Genomic DNA, 26,704 nt, shown 5'->3' on the forward strand with positions numbered 1-26,704 from the left:
CTGTAGTTGGGGATTAGGGGGACAATACTCTGCAGGGGGCGGCACTGACCTGTATCTGGGGATTAGGGGGACATTACTCTGCAGGGGCAGCACTGACCTGTAGCTGGGGATTAGTGGACATTACTCTGCAGGGGGCAGCACTGACCTGTAGCTGGGGATTAGCCCATTTCCGTCACACATTATACCACCCTCTTACCCCTGGGAACACCCAGCATTTTCATGGTAATCCCCAATGAAAGTTCTGTGTTCCTATGAGCGCCCCCGTCCCTGCTGCCCCATGCCATCTCACAGGGTCACACGAGCGTCTCACACACGTCTGTCCCCATCAGCATAACGGTGGGGATTGGTTTCCCTGCCCATCTCCGCTTCAGGGAGATGGGAAACGCGAGTGGGGGGTGCCGGCACCAATGGGGGGAGAACGAGGGAGCATCGGGGAGCCGGCGGAGGGCTCTATCAGAGCGGGGTGCACGATCTTCTCTTTCCAAACGCGCCCCCTTCTGGCAGCTGCCGGAGGCTGGCAAATGGTGATGGAATCGCCAGGAGCAGATCCAATGTGAGCTTCTCCATCTGTATCAACAACAATCACAGGAATCTAAACAAGTACTGTACTATGTCATATGAAACAGTTAAGTTACGGGTAAGGAGGCTGAGGTGCATGGAAGTGACTGGTCCAAGGTGCCCAGACTTTAATGAATGTGGAAGGAGTGTCGTGCAGAACGGAAGTCATCCTTATAGACCGACCAGACTACATTGATCGTAGCTGATAGAAAGTTGGACATGGACTGTTTCTGCTGAGCAGCGATATGGCATTACGCTGCACTTAGTATATGATGGACATGGACTGTTTCTGCTGAGCAGCGATATGGCATTACGCTGCACTTAGTATATGATGAACATGGACTGTTTCTGCTGAGCAGCGATATGGCATTACGCTGCACTTAGTATATGATGGACATGGACTGTTTCTGCTGAGCAGCGATATGGCATTACGCTGCACTTAGTATATGACGGACATGGACTGTTTCTGCTGAGCAGCGATATGGCATTACGCTGCACTTAGTATATGACGGACATGGACTGTTTCTGCTGAGCAGCGATATGGCATTACGCTGCACTTAGTATATGATGGACATGGACTGTTTCTGCTGAGCAGCGATATGGCATTACGCTGCACTTAGTATATGATGGACATGGACTGTTTCTGCTGAGCAGCGATATGGCATTACGCTGCACTTAGTATATGATGGACATGGACTGTTTCTGCTGAGCAGCGATATGGCATTACGCTGCACTTAGTATATGATTAATCAGTTCGGAGTTGTGGCTTAGGAACTTATTCTGGTCCACACACAGTGCTGCAAAATTCGCATTGTTGCGTGTGGATGAAACGCCCCCCGCCAACCACCCGCCCTGCTCTGCGAATTCCCCCATTTTGCATATACAGCCTTGGGTGCGGGGACCAAAACATTCGATGGTCGCTGACCATCGAATGGTTTGGAACAAGCACGCAAAACTAATACACTCTCTGGCATCTTAGCCTTGCGTGCTGCCTGTTATTTTCTGTTATGACATCTATTAGCACACAAAGAAGCAATTTGGTCCAACAAGTGGCCGTTAGTAATCACTGGCAGTACTTCACCTCATAGAGGCGAGGAGGGGTTAGCCTTTTATATATATATATATATATATATATATATATATATATATATATATATATATAGATGTGCTAAGCTGCCCCCCTCGCTCACTATGGGGTCAGCACTACCACATGGCAGCAGCCTCCGCTTTTTACAAACTTCAATAATTATCTGCTCCCTATTTATCAGCAGATATCACATGATCATTTTACATTTGAATGTCTGATACATTTAAAGGCTGTCTCATTGTTTCTTGAGTATAAGTGGGGGCAATTAAAAATGATTAACGTTAATCAGGGTTGCCTAACCCCATGCAATGGCCGAGAGGCTCCCGAAAAATCGGATCCCCCTCCCATCTCCCCGGAAAGATGGGCAACCCTCCCAGATACTGCCAGACCCCCAAATCTCCTTTGCAGCTGTTCGGGGGGGGGCTAAATATGCAAATCGGAGGCCCGCAAATTGGGGCTTTTGCAGTAATGGGACGGGGCTTGATGCCATCTAGTCTACATGAGGCCCCGCCCCTAGAAGTGCTGCTGACAGTCTCCTCCCCGGTCTTTTCCCGGAGAGGAAACTTTCAAAGTAGGCAAGTATGTGTTAGATGTTATTCTGTCCTGTGGTCCGTCCAGCTGATTGCACCCCAAGTTCTCAGTATCGCCATCTGCCTCGTCAGTTGTTGCTGTGACTGTTCCAGACAGTATTTCTGCAGAATTCATCGCTGAATACTTTGTGCATTTTATATATTTTATATTTTAATATACTTTTGCAGTAATGGGGCTTTTGCAGTAATGGGACGGGGCTTGATGCCATCTAGTCTACATGAGGCCCCGCCCCTAGAAGTGCTGCTGACAGTCTCCTCCCCGGTCTTTTCCCGGAGAGGAAACTTTCAAAGTAGGCAAGTATGTGTTAGATGTTATTCTGTCCTGTGGTCCGTCCAGCTGATTGCACCCCAAGTTCTCAGTATCGCCATCTGCCTCGTCAGTTGTTGCTGTGACTGTTCCAGACAGTATTTCTGCAGAATTCATCGCTGAATACTTTGTGCATTTTATATATTTTATATTTTTTATATTTAGAGTATAAATTGTGTAACTTTTATTATGAGTAATAAACATCTTCTATAAATGGACCTGCTAGATTCATTTTGATGGTGGCAGCGACTTGGGGTTAGGTGCCATTGAACAGAGTAAGGAGCAGCCTTCATGGTTCTCCTTCACCTGCTGACCACCCCTCCTGGTACCCTCTCTGTGGGACAGCATCCATCCTCTCCTCAGGTCCAAGAGGCTACCTTTGTGATGTCATGCAGAGGTAATGAGTTCCACCACCTCTCTAGGACCACTTTAAGCCCTCGACTGTACATATGATGAGATTGAAATAAATACATTTTTAGTAGGTTAAAAAACGATGAGTGATTCACCATAATTAGGAATGATCCATAACGGTTGTTTATATGAACATAATGTGAAGTTCTTCAGGCAGAACAATGTGCCAACTGGGAACGCCGATAATGATGGAAGAGAAGTTTCCAACCTGCTAAATTCTTTGTCCCCCAGGGGTTACGCCAAGTGAGTCAATGACACAGAAAATATATATAAAACACATTCTAGCCAGGGAAATACCGTATAAATGGACGCTACGAGATCAGCGCTGACGATTTAGAGTTCTGTGTAAGGGCTGCATAGAACAGACACATATGTAAGTATGTACTGTATACACGTAGAAGACGTTACTGTTTTTGTTACATCACTTCTAAGTGGACTTCAGAGGCCTATCCTGTCCTACAGTATGTTATCGATTGCGGAAACAAAATGTATTATTATTTTTAAGGAATTACTGTACGGCATTCTATAAGTTTAATATGAATGTTACTGTGGACAACATTCTCCATCTATGGACAAACAGCTGTCCCAGCAGGAGATGGGGGAGTCCACTGGCCAAACATGGTCTATGGTAGAGCTCTCCCGGCTTCAGTGAGGTCATCTGTCCCCTGCTGTTTACAATGCATTGTTATGATATAGGGACTCATTTGTTAATCAGAGAGTTGTAGTGGACTGTGAGGAGAAAGCTGTTGCCCAGACAGAAAGGTAATACGCCCCTTGCTAAATTGCGAGAGACTTAATCGCTATCCACTTGCAGATCCATGCGCAATTCCCGAAACATTGAAGAGACTTTGCAGTCTGTGCAAATGTGAGTAGGTCTGAGGCCAGTGGCGCATACAGGGGGGTTTCTGAGTACCCAGAAATGCCCCCAGGAGTCTAAGGGCCCTAGGTTGAAATCTGAGGGTCCCCTATTTCCATGGGCACAAGAATTTTAAAAAATCTGCCCTTGGGAACAGGAGATATCTGACTTCAAAGCAGTGGTCCCCATCCAAGCCTGTTGATTGCTCTTCCCAGTCAGATATTTCAGGTTCTGTCTGACTTAGAGTTTTCCTGAGGGTATATTCCAAAAGCTGGGACTCTCCCCCTTTGATGGACACTAGTAGCTTGTCTACTGTTCCCAGAACCAGAGATATCAGCCTTCCAGCAGCTGGTTACTGCTCCAGCTCCACACACCTGGTATGTAGTATTATATTCTCGTTGGCAGATTGCTCTGCCTCCTGAACTCTGATCCCCTAGTCCCCAATACCATTTGGTAGGTGAAATTCTCTAGTTTTTAATTCCATTAATATCTAAGAAATCTATTTCTGGGAACTGGAGATATCTGCAGTCAATCAAGCTGTCCTCCCACCAGAAAATTATGAATAATGAGCCCACTCCACTATACACCCCTCCTCTGCGTATTAAACATCCTCTACCACCCTGGAAGTTATGTATCAGGGCCCCTTCATTCAGCCCAATGCCCCCTTCTCCCACCCCATCTCCCACCATCTGTGCAGTAAAGGGGTAATTAGTGGAAATTACTGATCCAGGCCATACATGCTGAGCGGTTTATATAATATCCCCTACCACCCGCGGGACATCAAAGCTTCCCCCACCCCTACCGCTGGAGGATAGGTAGGTGCCCCAATACATTGCTATGCCCAGGGGTCTACACTGCTGTACACCCCCACATGTGTGTGTATATATATATATATATATATATATATATATACTAGGTGATTCATTGCGCCCTACGGGCGCTCTTCACACCGGCGTATATGCGCCCCCTTAATTTGTGAACATTTGTATATGAGAAAGATGGTTAGAATTGTATGACAGATGCCTGTATTGCAACTTGAGTTATACAGTAGGTGAAATGTGTTAAATAGAGAGCATATGATGTGGAAGGGGGTGTGTATTGTTTTGTTTAATTAAAAAGCGGTTACAGAGTAAGATGTACATTGATAGTGTGGATGGTACAGTGACATTTGTGGATGTGGGGGGGGGGGCTGTGTGTGCATGTTGTTTAGGTGTGTGTGTGTGTGCAATAGTATAGTAGGGTGTTTCTGAGTCAGCGGCTCCCCACTGGCGGAGGTCACGACACAGGAAAACAGGAGGCTCGGTAGTGATAGGGGTGTGTGGGCATAAGGGGGACTAAAGAGGAGGGTGGGAGATACTGTGCAGCTTCTGCCAGTGGGTGAGGGTCCAGTGTGGCAGTACAGGAGTACAGGATGGTGGCCCTTAGTCAGTGTCTCCTCCTACTGGGTGGGAGTTCGGGTGCATGAGAGCAGGAGGCTGGCTATGAGGCATGATAGGGGCATGTGGGCAAAACAGCGTCAGCGACTCCCCAGTGGTGGAAGTTACGGTTCAGGAGAGCAGGAAGCTGGGTAGTGATAGGGGTGTGTGAGTATATGGGGGACTAAAGAGGGGCTTAGGGGTGCTGCCGTGGGTGGATGCCGTGAATTGCGGGAGGGGGGGGTCGCGGGCGGGGGGTGTGAGTACCGCGAATTGTGGGAGGGGGGGCGCGGGGGGTTGCAGTGAATCGCGGGAGGATGGGTCGCGGGGGCGGGGGTTGCCGCAATGACAGGAGGGGGGTCAGGGGTGGGGAATTGCGGTAGGGGGGTCGTGGGGGGCACCGTGAACAGCGGGAGGGGGGGCCCGGGGGGTTGGCGCGAATCGTGGGAGGGGGGTCGCGGGGTGCCGCAATCGCAGGAGGGGGGGTGTCACGGGGTGGGGCCGCGAATCGCGGGAGTCACCGGGGGTGCCGCGAATTGCGGGGGGTGTGCTGCAAATCGCGGGAGGGGGGTCGCGGGGGGTGCCGCAAATCGCCACAAGAAAAAATCAACACAGAAAGTTCAACACATGTAAATGTTGACATAAGTGTGGCACTTCATCGGTGTCCATGTCGACACATGAGAATGAATATGAAAACATTCAAAAAAAGAAAAATAAATCTTCAAAAACTCATGTCAACCTTTTTTATTGTCGACCATAGCCGTGCCAGTGTTTTGCATGTGCCATTTAATCCTGGGGTTGCCGTGAATCACGCGCGGGGGTGGGGGGGAGGGAGGAGGTGAGGGGTGTCCGCGAATCACGGGAGGAGGGGTCGTGGGTGGATGCCGTGAATTGCGGGGGGGGGGGGGGGGGGGGGTGCCGTGAATTGTGGGAGGGGGGGCGCGGGGGGTTGCAGTGAATTGCGGGAGGGTGGTTCGCGGGGGCGGGGGGTTGCCGCAATGACAGATGGGGGGGGTCAGGGGTGGGGAATTGCGGTAGGGGGGGTCGTTGGGGGCACCGTGAACCGCGGGAGGGGTGGCCCGGGGGGTTGGCGCGAATCGTGGGAGGGGGGTCGCGGGGTGCCGCGAATCGCAGGAGGGGGGGTGTCATGGGGTGGGGCCGCGAATCGCGGGAGTCACCTGGGGTGCCGCGAATTGCGGGGGGGTGTGCTGCAAATCGCGGGAGGGGGGTGGCGGGGGGGTGCCGCGAATTGCCACAAGAAAAAATCAACACAGAAAGGTCAACACATGTAAATGTTGACATAAGTGTGGCACTTCATTGGTGTCCATGTCGACACATGAGAATGAATATGAAAACACTGAAAAAGTGAAAAATAAATCTTGTCAACCTTTTTCATTGTCGACCATAGCCATGTCAGTGTTTTGCATGTGCCATTTAATCGTGGGGATGCCGTGAATGGGGGGGGGGGGGAGGGAGGGAGGTGCATACCTCCCACCATGACCCTCTCCAGGAGGGACACATTGCTCTGTTTCTGGACTTTCTTCTTAATTTATGGATTACCATCACCTGTGCTTAAACACCTTTCTTATCAATTACCCTGTTTAAAACAGGTGATGACAATCATAAATTAAGATAGAAGTCCACAACCCAGCGTTACAGCTCCAGACACACTTTGAGTGACAGATGTAGCCAGATATATATATATATATATATATAGAGAGAGAGAGAGAGAGAGAGAGACTTGGGCAAGGTGGCACTCAATAGTATTGGCAGCAGGTGTGGTGCAAGGTCCATACAGCAAGTTACAGCAGAGAGGTCCATGTATGATCTGTACATATGGGCAGTCATTCGATAATCGATTGGCTCTGAATAAACCCAATTTCTTATTTAACCCCTCACTCTCCTTTCCTCTTAGTTATAGTCCCACTGGAGAGCATCATAATTTATATTTCTATATATTTAAAAAAAATACACTAATGGCACAGCCGACCAAATTTTATTATAGATAGACCAAATGTATATAAATTATATATATATATATATATATATATATATATATCAAAAACGTGAGTGCTGGTTTTTCTTTCCTTCTAAGGACTAAGTGCTGCTATATATATTTATATATTATTTATATACATTTGGTCTATCTATAATAAAATTTGGTCGGCTGTGCCATTAGTGTATTTTTTTAAATATATAGAAATATAAATTATGCTGCTCTCCAGTGGGACTATAACTAAGAGGAAAGGAGAGTGAGGGGGTAAATAAGAAATTGGGTTTATTCAGAGCCAATCGATTATCGAATGACTGCCCATATGTACAGATCATACATGGACCTCTCTGCTGCCTTTGACACTGTGGATCACCCTCTCCTCCTCCACACACTCCAAAACATTGGCCTCTCTGGCAGAGGCGTAACTAGACCTTTCTGGGCCCCATAGCAAAATCTAGAAAGCCCCCCCCCCTCCCTGCTATAGTCACTACAATGCAAAAGATAGTCAGGAGAATGAGCGGGAGTTAGTGTCAGAGAGGGAAAAAGAAAGAGGGGCGCAAGAGAGTGTTAGGGAAAGAGGAACAGACAGATTGAAAGTGTGGGTGTCAAGGGGATATAATGTGTACCAGGGAGAGAGAGGGAGACAGTAATAGTGTGTACACATGGTTGGATTTGGCTTCCGATGTTCCCGATATAGGGAACATCGGAAGCCAAATCGCATGCTTTTTTAGGGTCTCCAGCAGGGGCTGGCTGGCAACTTTTAGCCTAGGGGGCAAGTCCAGAGCACTGGCCCATACCACCACCGCCGCCCCCCCCCCCCCCCCAACTCTCTGGAAGACAGAATGCTTGTTGCGCGCCGGCGGTACACTGAAAAATTAGGCTTGTGACCTGTACCATGATTATATTGTGTACCTGCAGATTGCACATTGTGATGCTAATTACACATTATGCCGCACACCTTGATGCCCATTACACCCCATACTGTGATGGCAATTACCCAATGCTCCCCACACCGTAATGCCATTACGCCCCATACCATGATGCCCATTACACCACATAATGTGATGTCCACAGTGCCAGATTTGCCCCCACAGTGCCAAATATTCCGCCACAGTGCCAAATACACATATGCCCCCACAGTGCCAGAAACACATATGCCCCCACAGTGCCAGATATGCCCCCACAGTGCCAGAAACACATATGCCCCACAGTGCCCGAATTTCCCACCAGCAACTCACCATTGTGCTGCTGGGGGGAGGGGGAGCAGGGGAGAGCGCAGTACATGCCCCTCCTGCCCACCGGGGAGGCTACTACCGACCATACTTGCCTACTTTTGAAAACTAGTTTCAGGGAGATTCCAGGCGCTAATAAAATGCAGCACCATTGAGGTGGGGGTCGCGCATGTGCAACTTCCCTGGTAAATTGCCTTCGCTGACTTTCACACTCACTGGGGCGTTCGCTCCAGTATTGGAGGACACAGGGCACTAGCAGGGAAAAGCCCAGCGTTTTATGGGTGCGCCAATAAACACGCTGGACGTACCCCTGTGAACGCAAGCATGTCTATGGCAGGCGGATGACATCAGCTCCCGGCCTGAATTTGGCCAGGATAAAAGACAGTCAGTCAGTAGTCAGTCAGTCAGTAGTCAGTCAGTCAGTAGTTAGTCAGTCAGTAGACTGTTTAATCAGCGAAGGGGAAAATAAATCATTCGATGGGGAGCGACCATCGAATGATTTCTCTCCCGTGTGGCCACATGCGAGGGGATGTGTAAAAGTACACATCCACTTTCATGCTAATGCGGGGATTCGCACGCAGGGGGGGTATTGGCGTGATGTTGGATAGCGTCAACCTGCTCACTAGGCTGCAAATATATGCAACCTACTGAACAGGTCTGAATCAGGCCCATAGTCTATTATACACAGCCACACCATATAACACACAGCACATTACTACATTATACACACCCAAATATTACATTATACACACCCCAATTTTAATTTATACACAGCAGCTCATAAACAGTCCACTCATTATTGCATTATATACCTTACACAGCCCCCTCCCCCCACACAAACACAATGCATTATATACATAGCACCCCTCCCCCCACACAAACACATTACATTATATACACAGCCCCCCCTCCCCCCACACAAACACATTACACAATGCATTATATACACAGCCCCCCTCCCCCCACACAAACACATTACACAATGCATTATATACACAGCCCCCCTCCCCCCACACAAACACAATGCATTATATACATAGCACCCCTCCCCCCACACAAACACATTACATTATATACACAGCCCCCCTCCCCCCACACAAACACATTACACAATGCATTATATACACAGCCCCCCTCCCCCACACAAACACATTACACAATGCATTATATACACAGCCCCCCTCCCCCCACACAAACACATTACACAATGCATTATATACACAGCCCCCCTCCCCCCACACAAACACATTACACAATGCATTATATACACAGCCCCCCTCCCCCCCACACAAAGACATTACACAATGCATTATATACACAGCCCCCCCTCCCCCCACACAAACACATTACACAATGCATTATATACACAGCCCCCCTCCCCCCACACAAACACATTACACAATGCATTATATACACAGCCCCCTCCCCCCACACAAACACAATGCATTATATACATAGCACCCCTCCCCCCACACAAACACATTACATTATATACACAGCCCCCCCTCCCCCCACACAAACACATTACACAATGCATTATATACACAGCCCCCCCTCCCCCACACAAACACATTACACAATGCATTATATACACAGCCCCCCTCCCCCCACACAAACACATTACACAATGCATTATATACACAGCCCCCCTCCCCCCACACAAACACATTACACAATGCATTATATACACAGCCCCCCCTCCCCCCACACAAAGACATTACACAATGCATTATATACACAGCCCCCCTCCCCCCACACAAACACATTACACAATGCATTATATACACAGCCCCCCTCCCCCCACACAAACACATTACACAATGCATTATATACACAGCCCCCCTCCCCCCACACAAACACATTAAACAATGTGCTTGTGTGATGCCCTCATATTACACCCCCACTCCCCAGCACACTCACCTGCCTGTGTTACTCCTTCCAGGGGAGTGCAGGGTGATGGGAGCAGTCTGTGTGGTGGTGGGGGAAGCAGCATAGGGCAGCCGGTGACAGGAGGACATAGCAGGGAGAGCAGCAGGCTGATGCACGGAGTGTGGTGGGCGGGGCCAACCTCAGAAGCCCTGGCTGCTGCTGACTCCCCTGCTCCTCCCATCCACACACGTCCTGACTGTGCCAGCAGCTCGGCCACTAGTACTTTCCACAACCCTGCGGTGGCAGGCTTTGATGTTACCGGCAAGGCCCCGCCCCCTGCGCGCGGCTTCCAGAACACGGCCGCGGCTACAGGAAGATGGCCGCCGGCCTCCCGCACTGAGGACATGTACTCAGTGCAGGGGGCCGGCGGCCATTTTCCTGTAGCCGCGGCCGTGTTCTGGAAGCCACGGCCAGCGCAGGAGGGCTGGAGGAGGTGGATCCAGCGCGGCCCGATGCCAGTGACTGGGTGAGCGGCCCGGGGGGCACATGGCACCCTGCCCCCCGGCCCAGCCCGCCCCTGGTCTCCAGCCCAATGCGCTGCCGATGCGCGCTCCCGTGTGAGCGCATATCGGAAGCCAGATAGAGAGGGCTGGAAACACTATATAGAGCAGATCTGCACTATATAGTGTAAATTGTGCCCCTCTGGCATGCCGTGAAATGCGAGTCCCGATGCGATCTGATCGCGTCGGGACTCGCATCTCACGGCAGCATCTGCTGTGTGTACACACCTTAAGTGTCAGAGGGAGTTCGAGAACATCTCAGCGAGAGGGTGCGAGCAGGAGAGGCGCTACCTGGCTACATTACAGGATGGGGTGGCAAGGCAACCCCTGTGCTTCTCTCTGCTTATGGCCACCCTTCACCCCCTACTGAAGTCTTCCACTCTATCCCCAAGTCCTGTGGGGGTTTATCACCCACTGCTGACTGCAGCTCTTTCTATTGAATTGGGGTGCAGTGCCAGGACAGACACACACTGCACTATACAATGCACAAACACCCAGTGTCACACACACAGCATGCACCCATTGTCAGTCACACACACTCACTGTTACACATAGAAACATACACAGAAAATGCACTCACTGCGGGTCCAGGTGTCAGACATCTACTGCTGAAGCTCTCCCCATCCATTCCCAGTCTGACCTGCTACAGCTCTCAAGCGGTGGTGGTCTCAGAGTGCGGCTCCGCTCCTTGTGTACAGCTCCTTGTGCGGCTTCCGTTGACTGTCAGCGGTAGAGCCGTCACTACAGCAGCTGGAGGAAGGGTAAATATCGCGGCCGGGTCCCCGTGCACTGCTGCTGCTGTTTGAAGTGGGGAGCAGGCGGGAAGTGTCAATATGCCCCGCCCCACTTCTGCAGGCTTCCGTCCGGGTCAGAGGTCTCACTCTCTGTGCAGCGCAAAGGAGCCGGCCCCGAGACCCCGCGCTGTTTTTTTATTTTTATGGAACAAACATTTAAGAGGGTGCAGGGGATGACCTGCTGGACCCGGCCCCCCCCCAAGATGCTGGGACCGCGGGCCCCATAGCAGTTGCACCCCCTGTACCCTCTGTAGTTACGCCACTGCTCTCTGGCACAGTCTTCAACTGGTTTTCCTCTTACCTCTCCAACCGTTCCTTCTCAGTCTCTGCCTCTGGCTCCACCTCACCACCTTCCATCCTTCCTGTCGGGGTCCCTCAGGGTTCGGTCCTTGTCCCCCTACTGTTCTCCCTGTACACCTCTTCTCTGGGTGCACTCATTAACTCCTTTGGCCTCCAATATCACCTCTATGCTGATGACACCCAAATCTACCTCTCCTCTCCTGATCTGTCCCCCACTGTTTTCTCTCAAGTTTCCAACTGCCTCGCTGCCATCTCTACCTGGATGTCTGAGCGATTTCTGAAGCTGAATATGGACAAAACCGAACTCATTATCTTTCCCCCACCCAGAGCTATGCCCCCTACTAATATCTCTATCACTGTTAACAACACCATCATCTCCCCCGTTCCCCAACTCCACTGCCTGGTTGTCACTCTTGACTCCTCCCTCTCCTTTGCACCCCACATCCAAGCCCTGGCCCATTCTTGCCAGTTCCAGTTACGCAACATTAATCGCATCAGGCCCTTTCTCTCACAGAGTGCAACTAAGCTGATCATCCACTCATTGGTCATCTCACGGCTCGACTACTGCAATGTTCTCCTCACCGGCCTCGCTCGATCTCCAATCTGTCCTCAACTCTGCAGCCAGGCTTATCTTCCTCTCCCGCCGCTCTAATTCGCCACTCCCCTTCAACAAAATCTGCACTGGCTCCCATTCCCCTACAGAATCCTCTTCAAACACCTCACACTCACATACAGGGCCGTCTCTAATTTCATATATCTCTAACCTCATCACCATTCATACTCCCTCCCACCCTCTACGGTCGGCTGACGACTGTCGGCTCTCCTCCACCCTGATCACTGCTTCCCATGCTAGAGTACACGACTTTGCCCGTGCTGCACCCCTTCAGTGGAACGCACTCCCTCGCTCCTTTAGACTCTCCCCAACCCTGCAAAGCTTCAAACGGGCACTGAAAACTCACCTATTCATCAAAGCGTACCCTTCCACTGCATAAACCAGCTGGTTCTCTGACCCCTTGCCTGTTTACATCCTGCTATCTAACCACCACCCCCTCGCTTGCACCTCTTGTAATCTGTCTGTCTCCCCTTCCTACTAGATTGTAAGCTCCTCCGAGTAGGGCCTCTTCCCTCCTGTTGTCAAAGCCCACTTCTCTTCACATGTCACTCACAGCTCTCCTATACTCCAACACTCAGCGACCATCTTCATACTCATCTCCATCATTGGCCTCAAGCCTCTAGTTGTAGGTTGATTGAGTCCTCACTACTTATATCCAAGCTGTAATGTGTATTGATCTGTGGCGCTCTTTATAGGCCCCCATACACTATGCGATTTTGGGACGATTTCATCCGATTTCGGCACTTTTGGCCGATAACCGGGTAAAATCGGCCCAAAATCGCAGGAGTGTGACATCTGATCCGATCCGATGCGCGGTCCCGTGCGCATCGGATTGGATCAGGGAGGTCGGACGGTCAGCACATAAGATCACGTCCGACCTCCCTGTTAACTGGTGGCGCCGGTGAGTGCTGACCTGGGCGGGCGGTGTGGTCAGCAGCAGCACTCATCAGGGCGACGCCGGAGTGGGCAGCGGGTCCTGACGGTTTAACTAGCTGGCGGCGCCGGTGTGTGATGACCTGGCCGGGCGCTGTGATCATTCACAGATATCATTCAGCAGCGCTGCGGGACGGACGGGGCCGGGCAGTACAGTGGCGGGTATTAGATTTTTAAAACACCTGTCAAATGACTAGCCGTTCCCTGATTGGCTGAGAGCTCTCATTGTTTCTTACGTATATGTGTGTGTGGGGGGGGTAATTAAAGCTGATTAACCGTGTTATATTCCTTGTTTCAGGAATCTGTTATTCTGCCCTGTGGCCCTTTCAGCTAACCGGATTCATCGCTGGATCTTCGGATGATCTGTGATAATACTACATGAGCGACAATCACTGCGCTACTATCGGACTGTCGTACTCTGCACCTGTTTGTGTAAACGTATTTCTGAGGTAAGAATTATTTACATTTATTTCATTCTAGACACATCAGCTCTGGCAATAGCCCAATCACCTCCTGTGGTACTTTATCTCTCTCCAAGCTTTCATCAATCTATGCCAGTGTTTCCCAACCCTGGTCCTCAAGGACCCCCAACAGTGCATGTTTTGTAGGTCTCCACACAGAATCACAAGTGACATAATTAGCTCCACCTGTGGATCTTTTCAAATGTGCCTGAATAATGAGTGCACCTGCCGGGTGACCTGGAAAACGTGCACTGTTGGGGGTACTTGAGGACCAGGGCTGGGAACCACTGATCTATGCTCTACTACTTCATAGAACAAAGAATCACACGTCGCTATCCACATACGGAATTCCCAAACCATCGAAAGGCCCGTGCTGTCTGTGCAAACATGTGTAGGCCCGAGGCTCCACAAATCGAGGCCAGCGCTGATGTCATAGACCCACCCTGAAAACTGTTATGGTTTAAGGGGTTGACCTAGACAGTCATTAGGTCAACTACTAATGGTCGACAGTGACTATGGCTGCACTTGAAAATGGTCAACATACCATACAGTAGGTCAACATTGCAAGAAAGCTGACACAAGCTTAATGTCGACATGGGCAGGATCGAAACTCAAAAGGTCGACATGATCTTTTCATGTTTTTTTTTTTTGGGGGGGGGGGTGTATATGTCGACATATGTTGAAATGGACAAGTAAGTAAGTTTGAATTTATATAGCGCACTTTCTCCACCAGGACTATAACAGACAATGCACATAATACAGAGGATGTAGGTAGTACAGTAACAGACAATGCACATAATACAGAGGATGTAGGTAGTACAGTAACAGACAATGCACATAATACAGAGGATGTAGGTGGTACAGTAACGGACAATGCACATAATACAGAGGATGTAGGTGGTACAGTAACGGACAATGCACATAATACAGAGGATGTAGGTAGTACAGTAACAGACAATGCACATAATACAGAGGATATTGGTAGTACAGTAACGGACAATGCACATAATACAGAGGATGCTGCTAGTACAGTAACAGACAATGCACATAATACAGAGGATGCTGGTAGTACAGTCACAGACATTGCACATAATACAGAGGATGGTGGTGGTACAGTAACAGACGATGCACATAATACAGAGGATGTAGGCAGTACAGTCACAGACAATGCACATAATACAGAGGATGTAGGTAGTACAGTAACAGACAATGCACATTATACAGAGGATGTGGGTGGTACAGTAACGGACAATGCACATAATACAGAGGATGTAGATAGTACAGTGACAGACAATGCACATAATACAGAGGGTGCTGGTGGTACAGTAACAGACAATGCACATAATACAGAGGATGTAGATAGTACAGTAACAGACAATGCACATAATACAGAGGATGTAGGTGGTACAGTAACGGACAATGCACATAATACAGAGGATGTAGCTAGTACAGTAACAGACAATGCACATAATACAGAGGATGCTGGTAGTATAGTCGGACAATGCACATAATACAGAGGATGTAGGTAGTACAGTAACGGACATAGCACATAATACAGAGGATGTAGGCAGTACAGTCACAGACAATGCACATAATACAGAGGATGTTGGTAGTACAGTCACAGACAATGCACATAATACAGAGGATGTAGGTAGTACAGTAACAGACGATGCATATAATACAGAGGATGTGGGAAGTACAGTGACAGACAATGCACATAATACAGAGGATGTTGGTAGTACAGTAACAGACAATGCACATAATACAAAGGATATAGATAGTACAGTAACAGACAATGCACATAATACAGAGGATGTTGGTAGTACAGTAACAGACAATGCACATAATACAGAGGATGTAGGTAGTACAGTAACAGACAATGCACATAATACAGAGGATGTAGGCAGTACAGTAACAGACAATGCACATAATACAGAGGATGTAGGCAGTACAGTAACAGACAATGCACATAATACAGAGGATGTAGGTGGTACAGTAACAGACAATGCACATAATACAAAGGATATAGATAGTACAGTAACAGACAATGCACATAATACAGAGGATGTGGGAAGTACAGTCACAGACAATGCACATAATACAGAGGATGTAGGTAGTACAGTAACAGACATTGCACATAATACAGAGGATATAGATAGCACAGTAACAGACAATGCACATAATACAGAGGATGTTGGTAGTACAGTAACAGATAATGCACATAATACAAAGGATATAGATAGTACAGTAACAGACAATGCGCATAATACAGAGGATGTGGGAAGTACAGTCACAGACAATGCACATAATACAGAGGATGCTGGTAGTACAGTAACAGACAATGCACATAATACAGAGGATATAGATAGTACAGTAACAGACAATGCACATAATACAGAGGATGTAGGTAGTACAGTAACAGACAATGCACATAATACAGAGGATGTAGGTAGTACAGTGACAGACAATGCACATAATACAGAGGATGTCGGTAGTACAGTAACAGACAATGCACATAATACAGAGGATGTAGGTAGTACAGTAACAGACAATGCAGATAATACAGAGGATGTTGGTAGTACAATAACAGACAATGCACATAATACAGAGGATGTAGGTAGTACAGTAACAGACAATGCACATAATACAGAGGATAATGGTGGTACAGTAACAGACAATGCACATAATTCAGAGGATGTAGATAGTACAGTAACAGACAATGAACATAATACAAAGGATGTAGGTAGTACAGTAACAGACAATGCACATAATACAGAGGATGTAGGTGGTACAGTAACAGACAATGCACATAATACAAAGGATATAGATAGTACAGTAACAGACAATGCACATAATACAGAGGATGTGGGAAGTACAGTCACAGACAATGCACATAATACAGAGGATGTAGGTAGTACAGTAACAGACATTGCACATAATACAGAGGATATAGATAGTACAGTAACAGACAATGCACATAATACAGAGGATGTTGGTAGTACAGTAACAGATAATGCACATAATACAAAGGATATAGATAGTACAGTCACAGACAATGCACATAATACAGAGGATGCTGGTAGTACAGTAACAGACAATGCACATAATACAGAGGATATAGATAGTACAGTAACAGACAATGCACATAATACAGAGGATGTAGGTAGTACAGTAACAGACAATGCACATAACACAGAGGATGTAGGTAGTACAGTGACAGACAATGCACATAATACAGAGGATGTCGGTAGTACAGTAACAGACAATGCACATAATACAGAGGATGTAGGTAGTACAGTAACAGACAATGCACATAATTCAGAGGATGTAGATAGTACAGTAACAGACAATGAACATAATACAAAGGATGTAGGTAGTACAGTAACAGACAATGCACATAATACAGAGGATGTAGGTGGTACAGTAACAGACAATGCACATAATACAAAGGATATAGATAGTACAGTAACAGACAATGCACATAATACAGAGGATGTGGGAAGTACAGTCACAGACAATGCACATAATACAGAGGATGTAGGTAGTACAGTAACAGACATTGCACATAATACAGAGGATATAGATAGTACAGTAACAGACAATGCACATAATACAGAGGATGTTGGTAGTACAGTAACAGATAATGCACATAATACAAAGGATATAGATAGTACAGTCACAGACAATGCACATAATACAGAGGATGCTGGTAGTACAGTAACAGACAATGCACATAATACAGAGGATATAGATAGTACAGTAACAGACAATGCACATAATACAGAGGATGTAGGTAGTACAGTAACAGACAATGCACATAACACAGAGGATGTAGGTAGTACAGTGACAGACAATGCACATAATACAGAGGATGTCGGTAGTACAGTAACAGACAATGCACATAATACAGAGGATGTAGGTAGTACAGTAACAGACAATGCAGATAATACAGAGGCTGTCGGTAGTACAGTAACAGACAATGCACATAATACAGCGGATGTCGGTAGTACAGTCACAGACAATGCACATAATACAGAGGATGTAGGTAGTACAGTAACAGACAATGCACATAATACAGAGGATGTAGGTAGTACAGTCACAGACAATGCACATAATACAGAAGATGTAGGTAGTACAGTCACAGACAATGCACATAATACAGAGGATGTAGGTGGTACAGTAACAGACAATGCACATAATACAGAGGATGTAGGTAGTACAGTAACAGACATAGCACATAATACAGAGGATGTCGGTAGTACAGTAACAGACAATGCACATAATACAGAGGATGTAGGTAGTACAGTAACAGACAATGCACATAATACAGAGGATGTAGGTAGTACAGTCACAGACAATGCACATAATACAGAAGATGTAGGTAGTAAAGTCACAGACAATGCACATAATACAGAGGATGTAGGTGGTACAGTAACAGACAATGCACATAATACAGAGGATGTAGGTAGTACAGTAACAGACATAGCACATAATACAGAGGATATCGATAGTACAGTAACAGACAAAAAAAACACTTGAACAAACAGTAAGCATAATGCAGGATAGGGGCAGCATTTTGGATAATAACTTCCATGGTTGTGTACTCCATCCTAATAAGGTACCAGGTGCGGCAGCCATTTTAGGCGCTCTGCGTAGGATTATCCTGGGTGGAACAGATTACCCCTAAAAGAAATTACCAAAATAGGTGATATCAGTGTATTCTCAGGTCCATGTATTTTTCATCCCATCCACAAGTGTACCAGATGCGGCAGCCATGTAGGAGGCGACTCATACAAAGACCCAATGCATATATCGGAAAGCAAATACTTGTGTGGTAGTATGATAAACCCTGCAGAGAAACAGCCACGTGACCCACATCCTGCCCGCAGAGATACCATCTGAGGCAACCATCTGGGTGCACGGCTTAGGTCAGAGCTGGCAGGGTGTGTGTGTGTGTGTGTGGTGGGGGGGGGGGGGGACAGACATGAATAATTCTGAGGACAGGGAAACATTAGAAATCATTTTCATAGAGTCATCAGTGTCCCGGTCTCATGAGAGCAGTACAGGTGGGTATGAGAAAGTGGGGAGCACATGGGTAACAGTATGGGGAAGATTTGCTGCATACAGTAGGCTGGCCCTGGTGCTTCCCCTCACAGCTCCATGCTGGGGGCAGTCCTGGTGTTCTCAGCCGTAGGGGTGTTGGGCCTGGTCCAGGTGTTCTCATGGCAAAGCTGAGTTGAGGCCACGTGATGTCTCACTGCGTTTTGGGGTAAGAATGCCATCCTCCAGCAGTAATGATGGTTTTTGTTTGCCTTCTGGTTTCCTTCACTTTAACACCGGTATAATGCTGCTATTAATTTAAAACTGACCCTTTATAACTAGAGTCTTCAGACACTAGACCCCTAACGTCCCAAGTGTACTGCGCTCGCCATGCTTCACTCTATGCCAGTGGCGTAAGTTCATCCCAATTGCCCGGAGGCAAGATACATGTTGGTGCCCCCCTCCCCACAGCCCGCTGCTGACATGTGTAAGAGGCTGCAGTGTGCAGTGGGCACAGTGCCAGATTAATGGCCAGATGTATCAAGCTTCAAAAGTGATAAAATGGAGAGTGATAAAAAGCCAGCCAATCAGCTCCTACCGGCCATGTCACAGGATGTGTTTGAAAAATAACAGGTAGGAGCTGATTGGCTGGGAGTTTATCACTCTCCATTTTATCACTTTTTGAAGTTTGATACATCTGGCCCTAAGGTCCTTATGGGCCTTGAACTATAAATTTAGGAAGGGCCTATTGTTTCGCTGTCTGAGGTAGTGTGATCAGTACTGTAGTGGTCACATACTACAACTATCATGGTACTAACACCCTACACTGCATCACTATACTACCTTCCCACACTACACTACTGCAGATGGGCAACATGGGTCAGGGTAAGAGGGCAGCAGAGGGGTGAGGTGGCAGCATATAGGGTGAGGTTAAGGGGGTGGGCACACAGGTTAGGGTAAGCGGGTGGGCACATGGGTCAGGGTAAGGGGGCAGCAGAGAAGTGACGTGGCAGGCATACAGGGTGAGGCTGAGGGGGTGAGCACAAAAGGAGAGGGTAAGGGGGGTAGCACAAAGGTAGAGGGTGAGGTGGTGAGCACACAGAGTGAGGGGGTAGGCACACAGGATGATGGTAAGCTGGCAGCAGAGGGGTGAGATGGCAGTCTCAGAGGGTAAGGGGGCAGCCATGTGGAGGGTGAGGTGGCAGGCACACAGGGTGTGGGTAAGGAGTTAGGCACACAGAGTGAGGTGGTGGGCACACGGGGTGGGGTACAGACACATTGTGAGGGAAAGGAGGCAGCCAAGGGATGATGGGTGAGAGTAAGGAGGAGGGCATACAGGGTGAGGTGGTAGGCACATGGGGGTGAGGGTAAGGGGGTGGGCACATTGTGAGGGTAAGGGGCAGGCACACATTGTGAGGGTAAGGGGGTGGGCACATTGTGAGGGTAAGGGGCAGGCACACATTGTGAGGGTAAGGGGCAGGCACACAGGGTGAGGGGGCAGGAACTCTGTGATGAAGGTAAAGGGACAGCGGAGGGGTGAGGTGGCAGCACATAGGATGAGGGGGCAGGCATGCAGGGATGAGGTTAAAGGGGCAGCAGAGGGTCAGTGTGAGGTGGCAGAAAACAGGAGTCAGTGTAAGTGGGCAGCAGAGGGGTGAGTGTAAGTGGGCAGACGGGTGAGGTGGCAGCACACAGGAGGAGAGGTTACCTTTTGAAAGGTGTGGGGAACTTCAGTATTTCCAAGTGGGAGAAATCCAACCTCAGGGGGCGTGGCACACGATCGTGAGGCCACGCCCCCTTTCCTGACAGCAGCTGAATGAGATGCCTGGCCTCTCCACTACACTGGAAGCACAGCAGTGTAGCACTAGCACTAGCACATTGATCAGGAACAGGAAGTTATATGCTGTTTTGCCCCACGGTGACCCCCAAATGTCAGGTGACCTGCTTGCTGAGCTGCTGAGAGGATGTGGGGCAGACAGCTGGGAGGAGTCGGATGGGAGATTAGCAGCATGGTGGGCGGGGACCAAGGGCCGGTGCCACCACTAGGCAGGCCACTGGAGAGCGGTAGTGAGCTGTAGCCTGCAGAGAAAGCTACCGCAGAGGAGAGCCAGCCGGAGGAAGGAACTGGAAGGAGGAAGCTGCAGCGATCCAACTTCAGAGAGCCACAGGCAGCATTCAGTGAGTCATTTTATTCCCCCTACCGCCCGCTGGAGCCCACCCATTGTATTCAACTTGCTGGCTGCCTGACAGCAGACAGTCCCGACCCCATCCCTTTCTGCCGGACGTCAGCACAGCAGCCAGCGGCAATCTTCGGCGGTGGGTGGGCGGCGGCCACCCCAGCCCCCGCCAGCCTTTCAGCCGCAATCTGCGGCGCTGCCCCTCTCCCCAGTGCGCTGCCATGGCACACTTCACACTGTCCACACTTGTCAATCTCCGGGTGGGTGGCGGAGCCACTGCCTGCCCGCCCAGCTATCATCCAGCTGCCTCGCTGCTGCCTGTACTGTTGTACAATTTATAATAATCACAGTCTGTAGCAGCTGCTGGTGGGGACCAGCTGCCTGTGTGCCCAGTATAATGTTTGGCATCATGCTGCCTGCACTGCACATAGAAATGAATGGACAGCCAGTAATTGGCTGAGAGCTCTCTGACTGAGAGAGCTCTCAGCCAATCACTGACTGTCCTTACATTTCTATGTGCGCCCACTGCTACCCGGCTTCCCCTACGCCAGTGGCGTAACTCCAATGCGGCAGACCCCGCGGTGGCTTGGAGGAGCCAGTGCCACGGGATCTGCGTTCTTAAAAAATGCAGCACGCACTTATCTGGTACAGTACATGTAAATCAGGGATGCTGGAAAGCGCCCGCATCCCTGACTGCTGACAGTGACCAATTCCCTTAAAGCCGGCCATGCTGCACCTTCTCTCCCTGACCGCTGAGGATGGAGGGATCAGCGGCCATTCACATCGGGGATGGGGTTATTTAATAGTCAGCTTGCTGTTTCACAGAAGCATCTTCAGCTGGTGAAGCACAGGGTTCAGATGTGAATCACAGATGCTTCTGCTCAGCTTTCTCTGCTCTTAGGCAGACAGAGCAGTGTAATGGGCCCCATACATCAGCAATCACAATTTATGGATTTTCAGATATTGGGATATTTTGGCCAGATAAATGGATTTTACAATCTATCTGACTTTGCCCACACATTACAGATTTTTTCAGTGATCGGCAGATTTTTCCATCTAAAGATTGCATCTTCATATCTGGAAATTGCCCCAATCGATTGTCATTTCAGCTGTTCATAATGTAAATAGATGAAGAAAACGAATTGGGAATGCCCACACATATAAAAAAGATCTGCAGATAATACCAGATTATTAAACATGTTTAAAAACCTGATTAAGCAATCGATTGGCGATTCTGATTGGGATTGCCAAAAGGGGGAGCCCACACATCTAAAATTAATTGTGGCAATCATCTCCATATCTGAAAATTGTCACAATTAATTGCTGATGTATGGGGCCCTAATAAGACGGGACCAGGATGATCGGCTGCATACCCTCCAACTGTAACGTTTTAGCCGGTACAGTATCACTTTTTAACAGTCTGTACCGACTAAAATAAAGTGTACTGATTGTACCGATTTTATTGCAGCTCTGGCTGAGGGATTCTGGGAGATGTAGTTAATAACATTGCCGAGTGCTCCCCAGGGAGCATGGGGAATGGCTGGCCAGGACTACATCTCCCAGGGTGCACGACAGTGGGACGTGCAGGCCCGCCTCTTCCTGCTCAGGGAGGGACTCCAGTTGGGGGATGTCATGGTTGTTGGGGGCGGTGTGCATGCCGCTCCCCCCTCCCAGCGCCCTCTCTCCTTGCAGCCAAGACCTGCTCGCCCCCTCTCCAGGCTGGATGGGAGGATACGGGTGTGGACACCCGGATTGGAGCCATGACCAGAGAGTCCGCGCACCTCACTGGGAGCCGAGTCGGAGACTGGGAGGATGGTCATGCCCACTGTCTATGGCCACACCCCTGGCCTGTACCAATTTTTGCATCGGAATTGTTGGAGGGCATGCGGCTGTGTGTGTCCGATGGCCACACAGGCTGATCACATTCACTGTGTAAAAAAATAAATGAAAAAAACAAAAACAATAAAACAAATTATTCTCACCTCCCGAGGGTCCGTGGATCGCTGCTCTAGTGTAGACTGTTGGTCTATTGCCTCCTGCTGTGCTGTGACCCCTGATGCAGTAAAGTGATGCTGCAAAGTGGCAGGTCACTTTACAGCATCAGGGAACACAGGAGAAAGAAGCCCCGGAGACCGGTAGAGTTACAGGAGCCGATTCCCGGGAGTTGGGGAATATAAATTAGTGGAGGGGGGTCACGGCGTGGGGGGAAGTTCTCATGATGGGGAGGGGGTGCTGGCAGCAGCGGTATCCACGGCGGTGCATGCACACTATAGCATCGGGTATTTTTCATGAAAAATATCTCGATGGTGCCACGGAAACCCATCGCAGGGACAGAGCTTTATCACAAGCTCTGTCATTGAATGCAATAATTGATACATCCACGCAATGTATTCAATTATCGCATTGCGAGTTTGGCCGATATTATCACATCCGCATCTACAGGAGAGGCAATCGGCATTCCCACATTATTCTCCCTTGCATTCCTGAAATTTAAAAATGTACTGTTGCAAAGTAAGGTTCCACCTTAAATGTTTCCCATTATCCCCAGAGACCCTGTTTAGTTAGTTCAATAAGACTGAGATGTATTTGCATTGTAGTACACGTGTGCTTCTGAGATCCATTGAAGTCTATGAGCCCCAGCTGTAATGTGAATGTTCGCGGAATGACACAATTCATTTACAGTTAGTTGGAGGGAAGGGTTCTTAATTCCGCACTCAGTGCTCTTTTTAGTTTGTCTTCCTATAATTCATATGTTCATTTTATTTATTATTTTTTAATTTTACTGACATTACTGAGGGTTGACATGACTGAAGGTCGACATGGGTTAGGTCGACAGGGTCATTAGGTTGACATGGGGAAGGGTGGCAGGCAAAAGGTAGATATTGTTTTTTTTTCACTTTTTTTTGTCCCGAATTTCGGTCATGCTGCCTCCCTACACTATTATATTCTCCCACAATGCCCTAGTGGATGGTAGGGCATGAGATGCCGCCTGTTGGCACATGTCGGCTCAAAAAAAGAGTGAAAAACCCCATGTTGACCTTTTGCCTGTCGACCTCCCCCATGTCCACCTAATGACCCTGTTGATCTAACCCATGTCGACCTACAGTCATGATGTCAGATCGGTCCCAAGCACAACATTCTCGGCAAATGAGGTAGACCTCCCACCTGCCTCCAGGATGCCTTTTCCTTGCCCCAATTCAAATACGTTCCCTCACATACAGGTATCTCTATCACATTACAAGATGCATCGTGATCACAAGATTATTGCATGTGCTTTTCCCAGTGTGACATCATTGTAAGATTCAGCATGATCACATACTACCTGCGGTGAGTCACATGGTTCAACAGACATAGAGATAGCTGGAGCAATATTTGCAGGGACGTATTGGAATAGTATTCGCATGCAATCAGCACTCAATCACACACTGGTGGGAATATTTCAGACACTCCCGCCTATTGCAAAGCAATAGACTTTTCACCAGTTATGTCCTCATTAAAATCAGCTTCCTCCAGTAGAAAATTCTGTGCCTCCTATGGAAGTACAGATATTCCCATGCTCTTTGGTGCCGCGATATGGGCACACAAGTGCGTGCTTGGCGCAGCAAGTCTCACCCATGACTTGCATTCTCTATGAGGCACTATGCGCCAAATAATGCTTTACAATGAGCCATGAGTGCGAATTTGACGCAAGAGTGTGGCGGCTAGTGCGCTCCTTTCAGCACTATTGTTGCACGTGTAACATGGCAGATGCTAGATCGACGTAGCTATATCTGTATGAATCTCGTCCGGCCTACAGGGACACCCCTTCTAGGCTTGGTGGTTGCTTCTCCAGCTGGTGAATGAAGCAGTTGCAGGTAATGAGGTTCCCCAATCATAGGCCACTTCATAAGCAACTTCAAAACTCTCCTCAAGACATGCAGTGGAGGAGGAAACCACTTCTCAGATCAAGGTAAGTATACTGTATTTAGGAGAGGAAGGGGTGTGGCTGACCCATGACCCTCCAGCAAGCTCATGCCAGGTAATTTATACCCCCCCCCACACACACACACTTGGCGCCAGTTTGTACATGTCAATGGATATGTCCAGCCCACAAGTAGTCAGATGAATACAAATGTATTTTATGACGGTTTGCCCACCAGAAGGAATAACATATTTAAGTTTCTTCTTTCAACAGAGAACAATTGGAGGTTTGGACTTCACCAAATGAATAACTCCACCCAGTCCAACAGCAGCATTACTGTATACATCAGTAACTCGCCAAATCGAATAAATATAAGTATCTATGTAGTGATGCTCTCCTTGTTCTGCATCTTCTTGTACTTCATGGGCATTATACTGAATGTCTATTTTAACGTTCCTCATGTCCGGGAGAACCCCCGCTATATGCTGTTTATTCACATGCTTGTCAATGATCTGGGGTATCTAGCTGTTTCCTTTTTTCTCTCTTTGTCCTATATGTACAGAGTCTACATGCCTTTGCCAATTTGCTACACAATTGTCACCTTCTCCACTTGTGCATTCAGGATTACACCGTACAATTTGGCGGTCATGTCTTTGGAACGCTACGCAGCCATTTGCCACCCCCTAAGGCATACGGAGTTGTGCACAGCACAGAGATCCATTTCCGCTATCGCCCTCATGTGGACGGTGGGGCGCATTCCACAGGTCACTGACTTTATTGCTTTTTGTTTTTCAGTGGAGAAACGCGTCTTTTCATTCAGTATCCTCTGCAACTGGCCACTATTGATAGTGAATGAGGTGCAGGTCGTCCTAAGAACAGTAACCATAGCAATTAGCTTTATCGCGGTTGGACTGATAATCGCCTACACGTACATCAAAGTCATGCTGGTTGCTCAGAGGATTGCTGCCAGGAAATCTGCTTCTAAGGCTGGAAAAACCGTCCTGCTCCACGCGTTTCAGCTCATATTGTGCATGTTGTCTTTAACTTCAACAATTGCTGACAAATATTTGAGACCCTATTTTCAGTACATAGCATACATCAACTACTTCCTGCTTACCTGTATTCCCAGATTTGTTAGTCCATTGATTTATCGAATTAGGGATGAGGTCCTTGGTATATATATATGAGAAATGCGTGTTTATCATATAGATCTGCATCTGTACAATGAGGAAGAACATACTATATGAGTATAAAGTATATAATTTTATCTATCTATCTATCTATCTATCTATCTATCTATCTATCTATCTATCTATCTATCTATCTGAATAGCAATGAATAGATACAGTATATGACAATAATGGGTTGGCGCCAATACCTCTAAAATAGAGGGAGATATCGTGTACAATGTTACTACTGTAGATTAAATGACCGAAATCTAGTGAAACACGAATATTATAGTCCAAAAGGATTTATTAAAAAGTCTTTCTCATACTAGATTCATACAATGGAATTGTCTTCAATTACATTCGGAGAGTGAAGTAGCTGTAAACCAACGCGTTTTGTCTGTAAAATACTTCATCCTTCATCCCCCACCACTTACAGCA

General features: G+C 48.0%; 2 protein-coding genes across 2 annotated transcripts in view; one reads left to right on the plus strand and one right to left on the minus strand.

Moving 5' to 3' along the window:
• Window positions 1–10,601, minus strand: part of LOC146058269 (odorant receptor 131-2-like) — a 189,006-nt gene extending 178,405 nt beyond the window's left edge. The window contains exon 1 of the mRNA XM_083170482.1: window positions 10,370–10,601. The gene's annotated coding sequence lies outside the window, so the exon portion shown is untranslated. The remainder of the gene's footprint in view (window positions 1–10,369) is intronic.
• A 14,798-nt stretch (window positions 10,602–25,399) lies between these two features.
• Window positions 25,400–26,428, plus strand: LOC146058583 (odorant receptor 131-2-like). The gene has a single exon (XM_083170861.1). The coding sequence runs from the start codon at window positions 25,400–25,402 to the stop codon at window positions 26,282–26,284; it is 885 nt and encodes a 294-aa protein (XP_083026987.1). The 3' UTR covers window positions 26,285–26,428.
• Window positions 26,429–26,704: the final 276 nt, after the last annotated feature.

This window comes from Crinia signifera, chromosome 2 (genome assembly GCF_055691185.1).
Source record: "Crinia signifera chromosome 2, ASM5569118v1, whole genome shotgun sequence".
Taxonomy (NCBI): domain Eukaryota; kingdom Metazoa; phylum Chordata; class Amphibia; order Anura; family Myobatrachidae; genus Crinia; species Crinia signifera.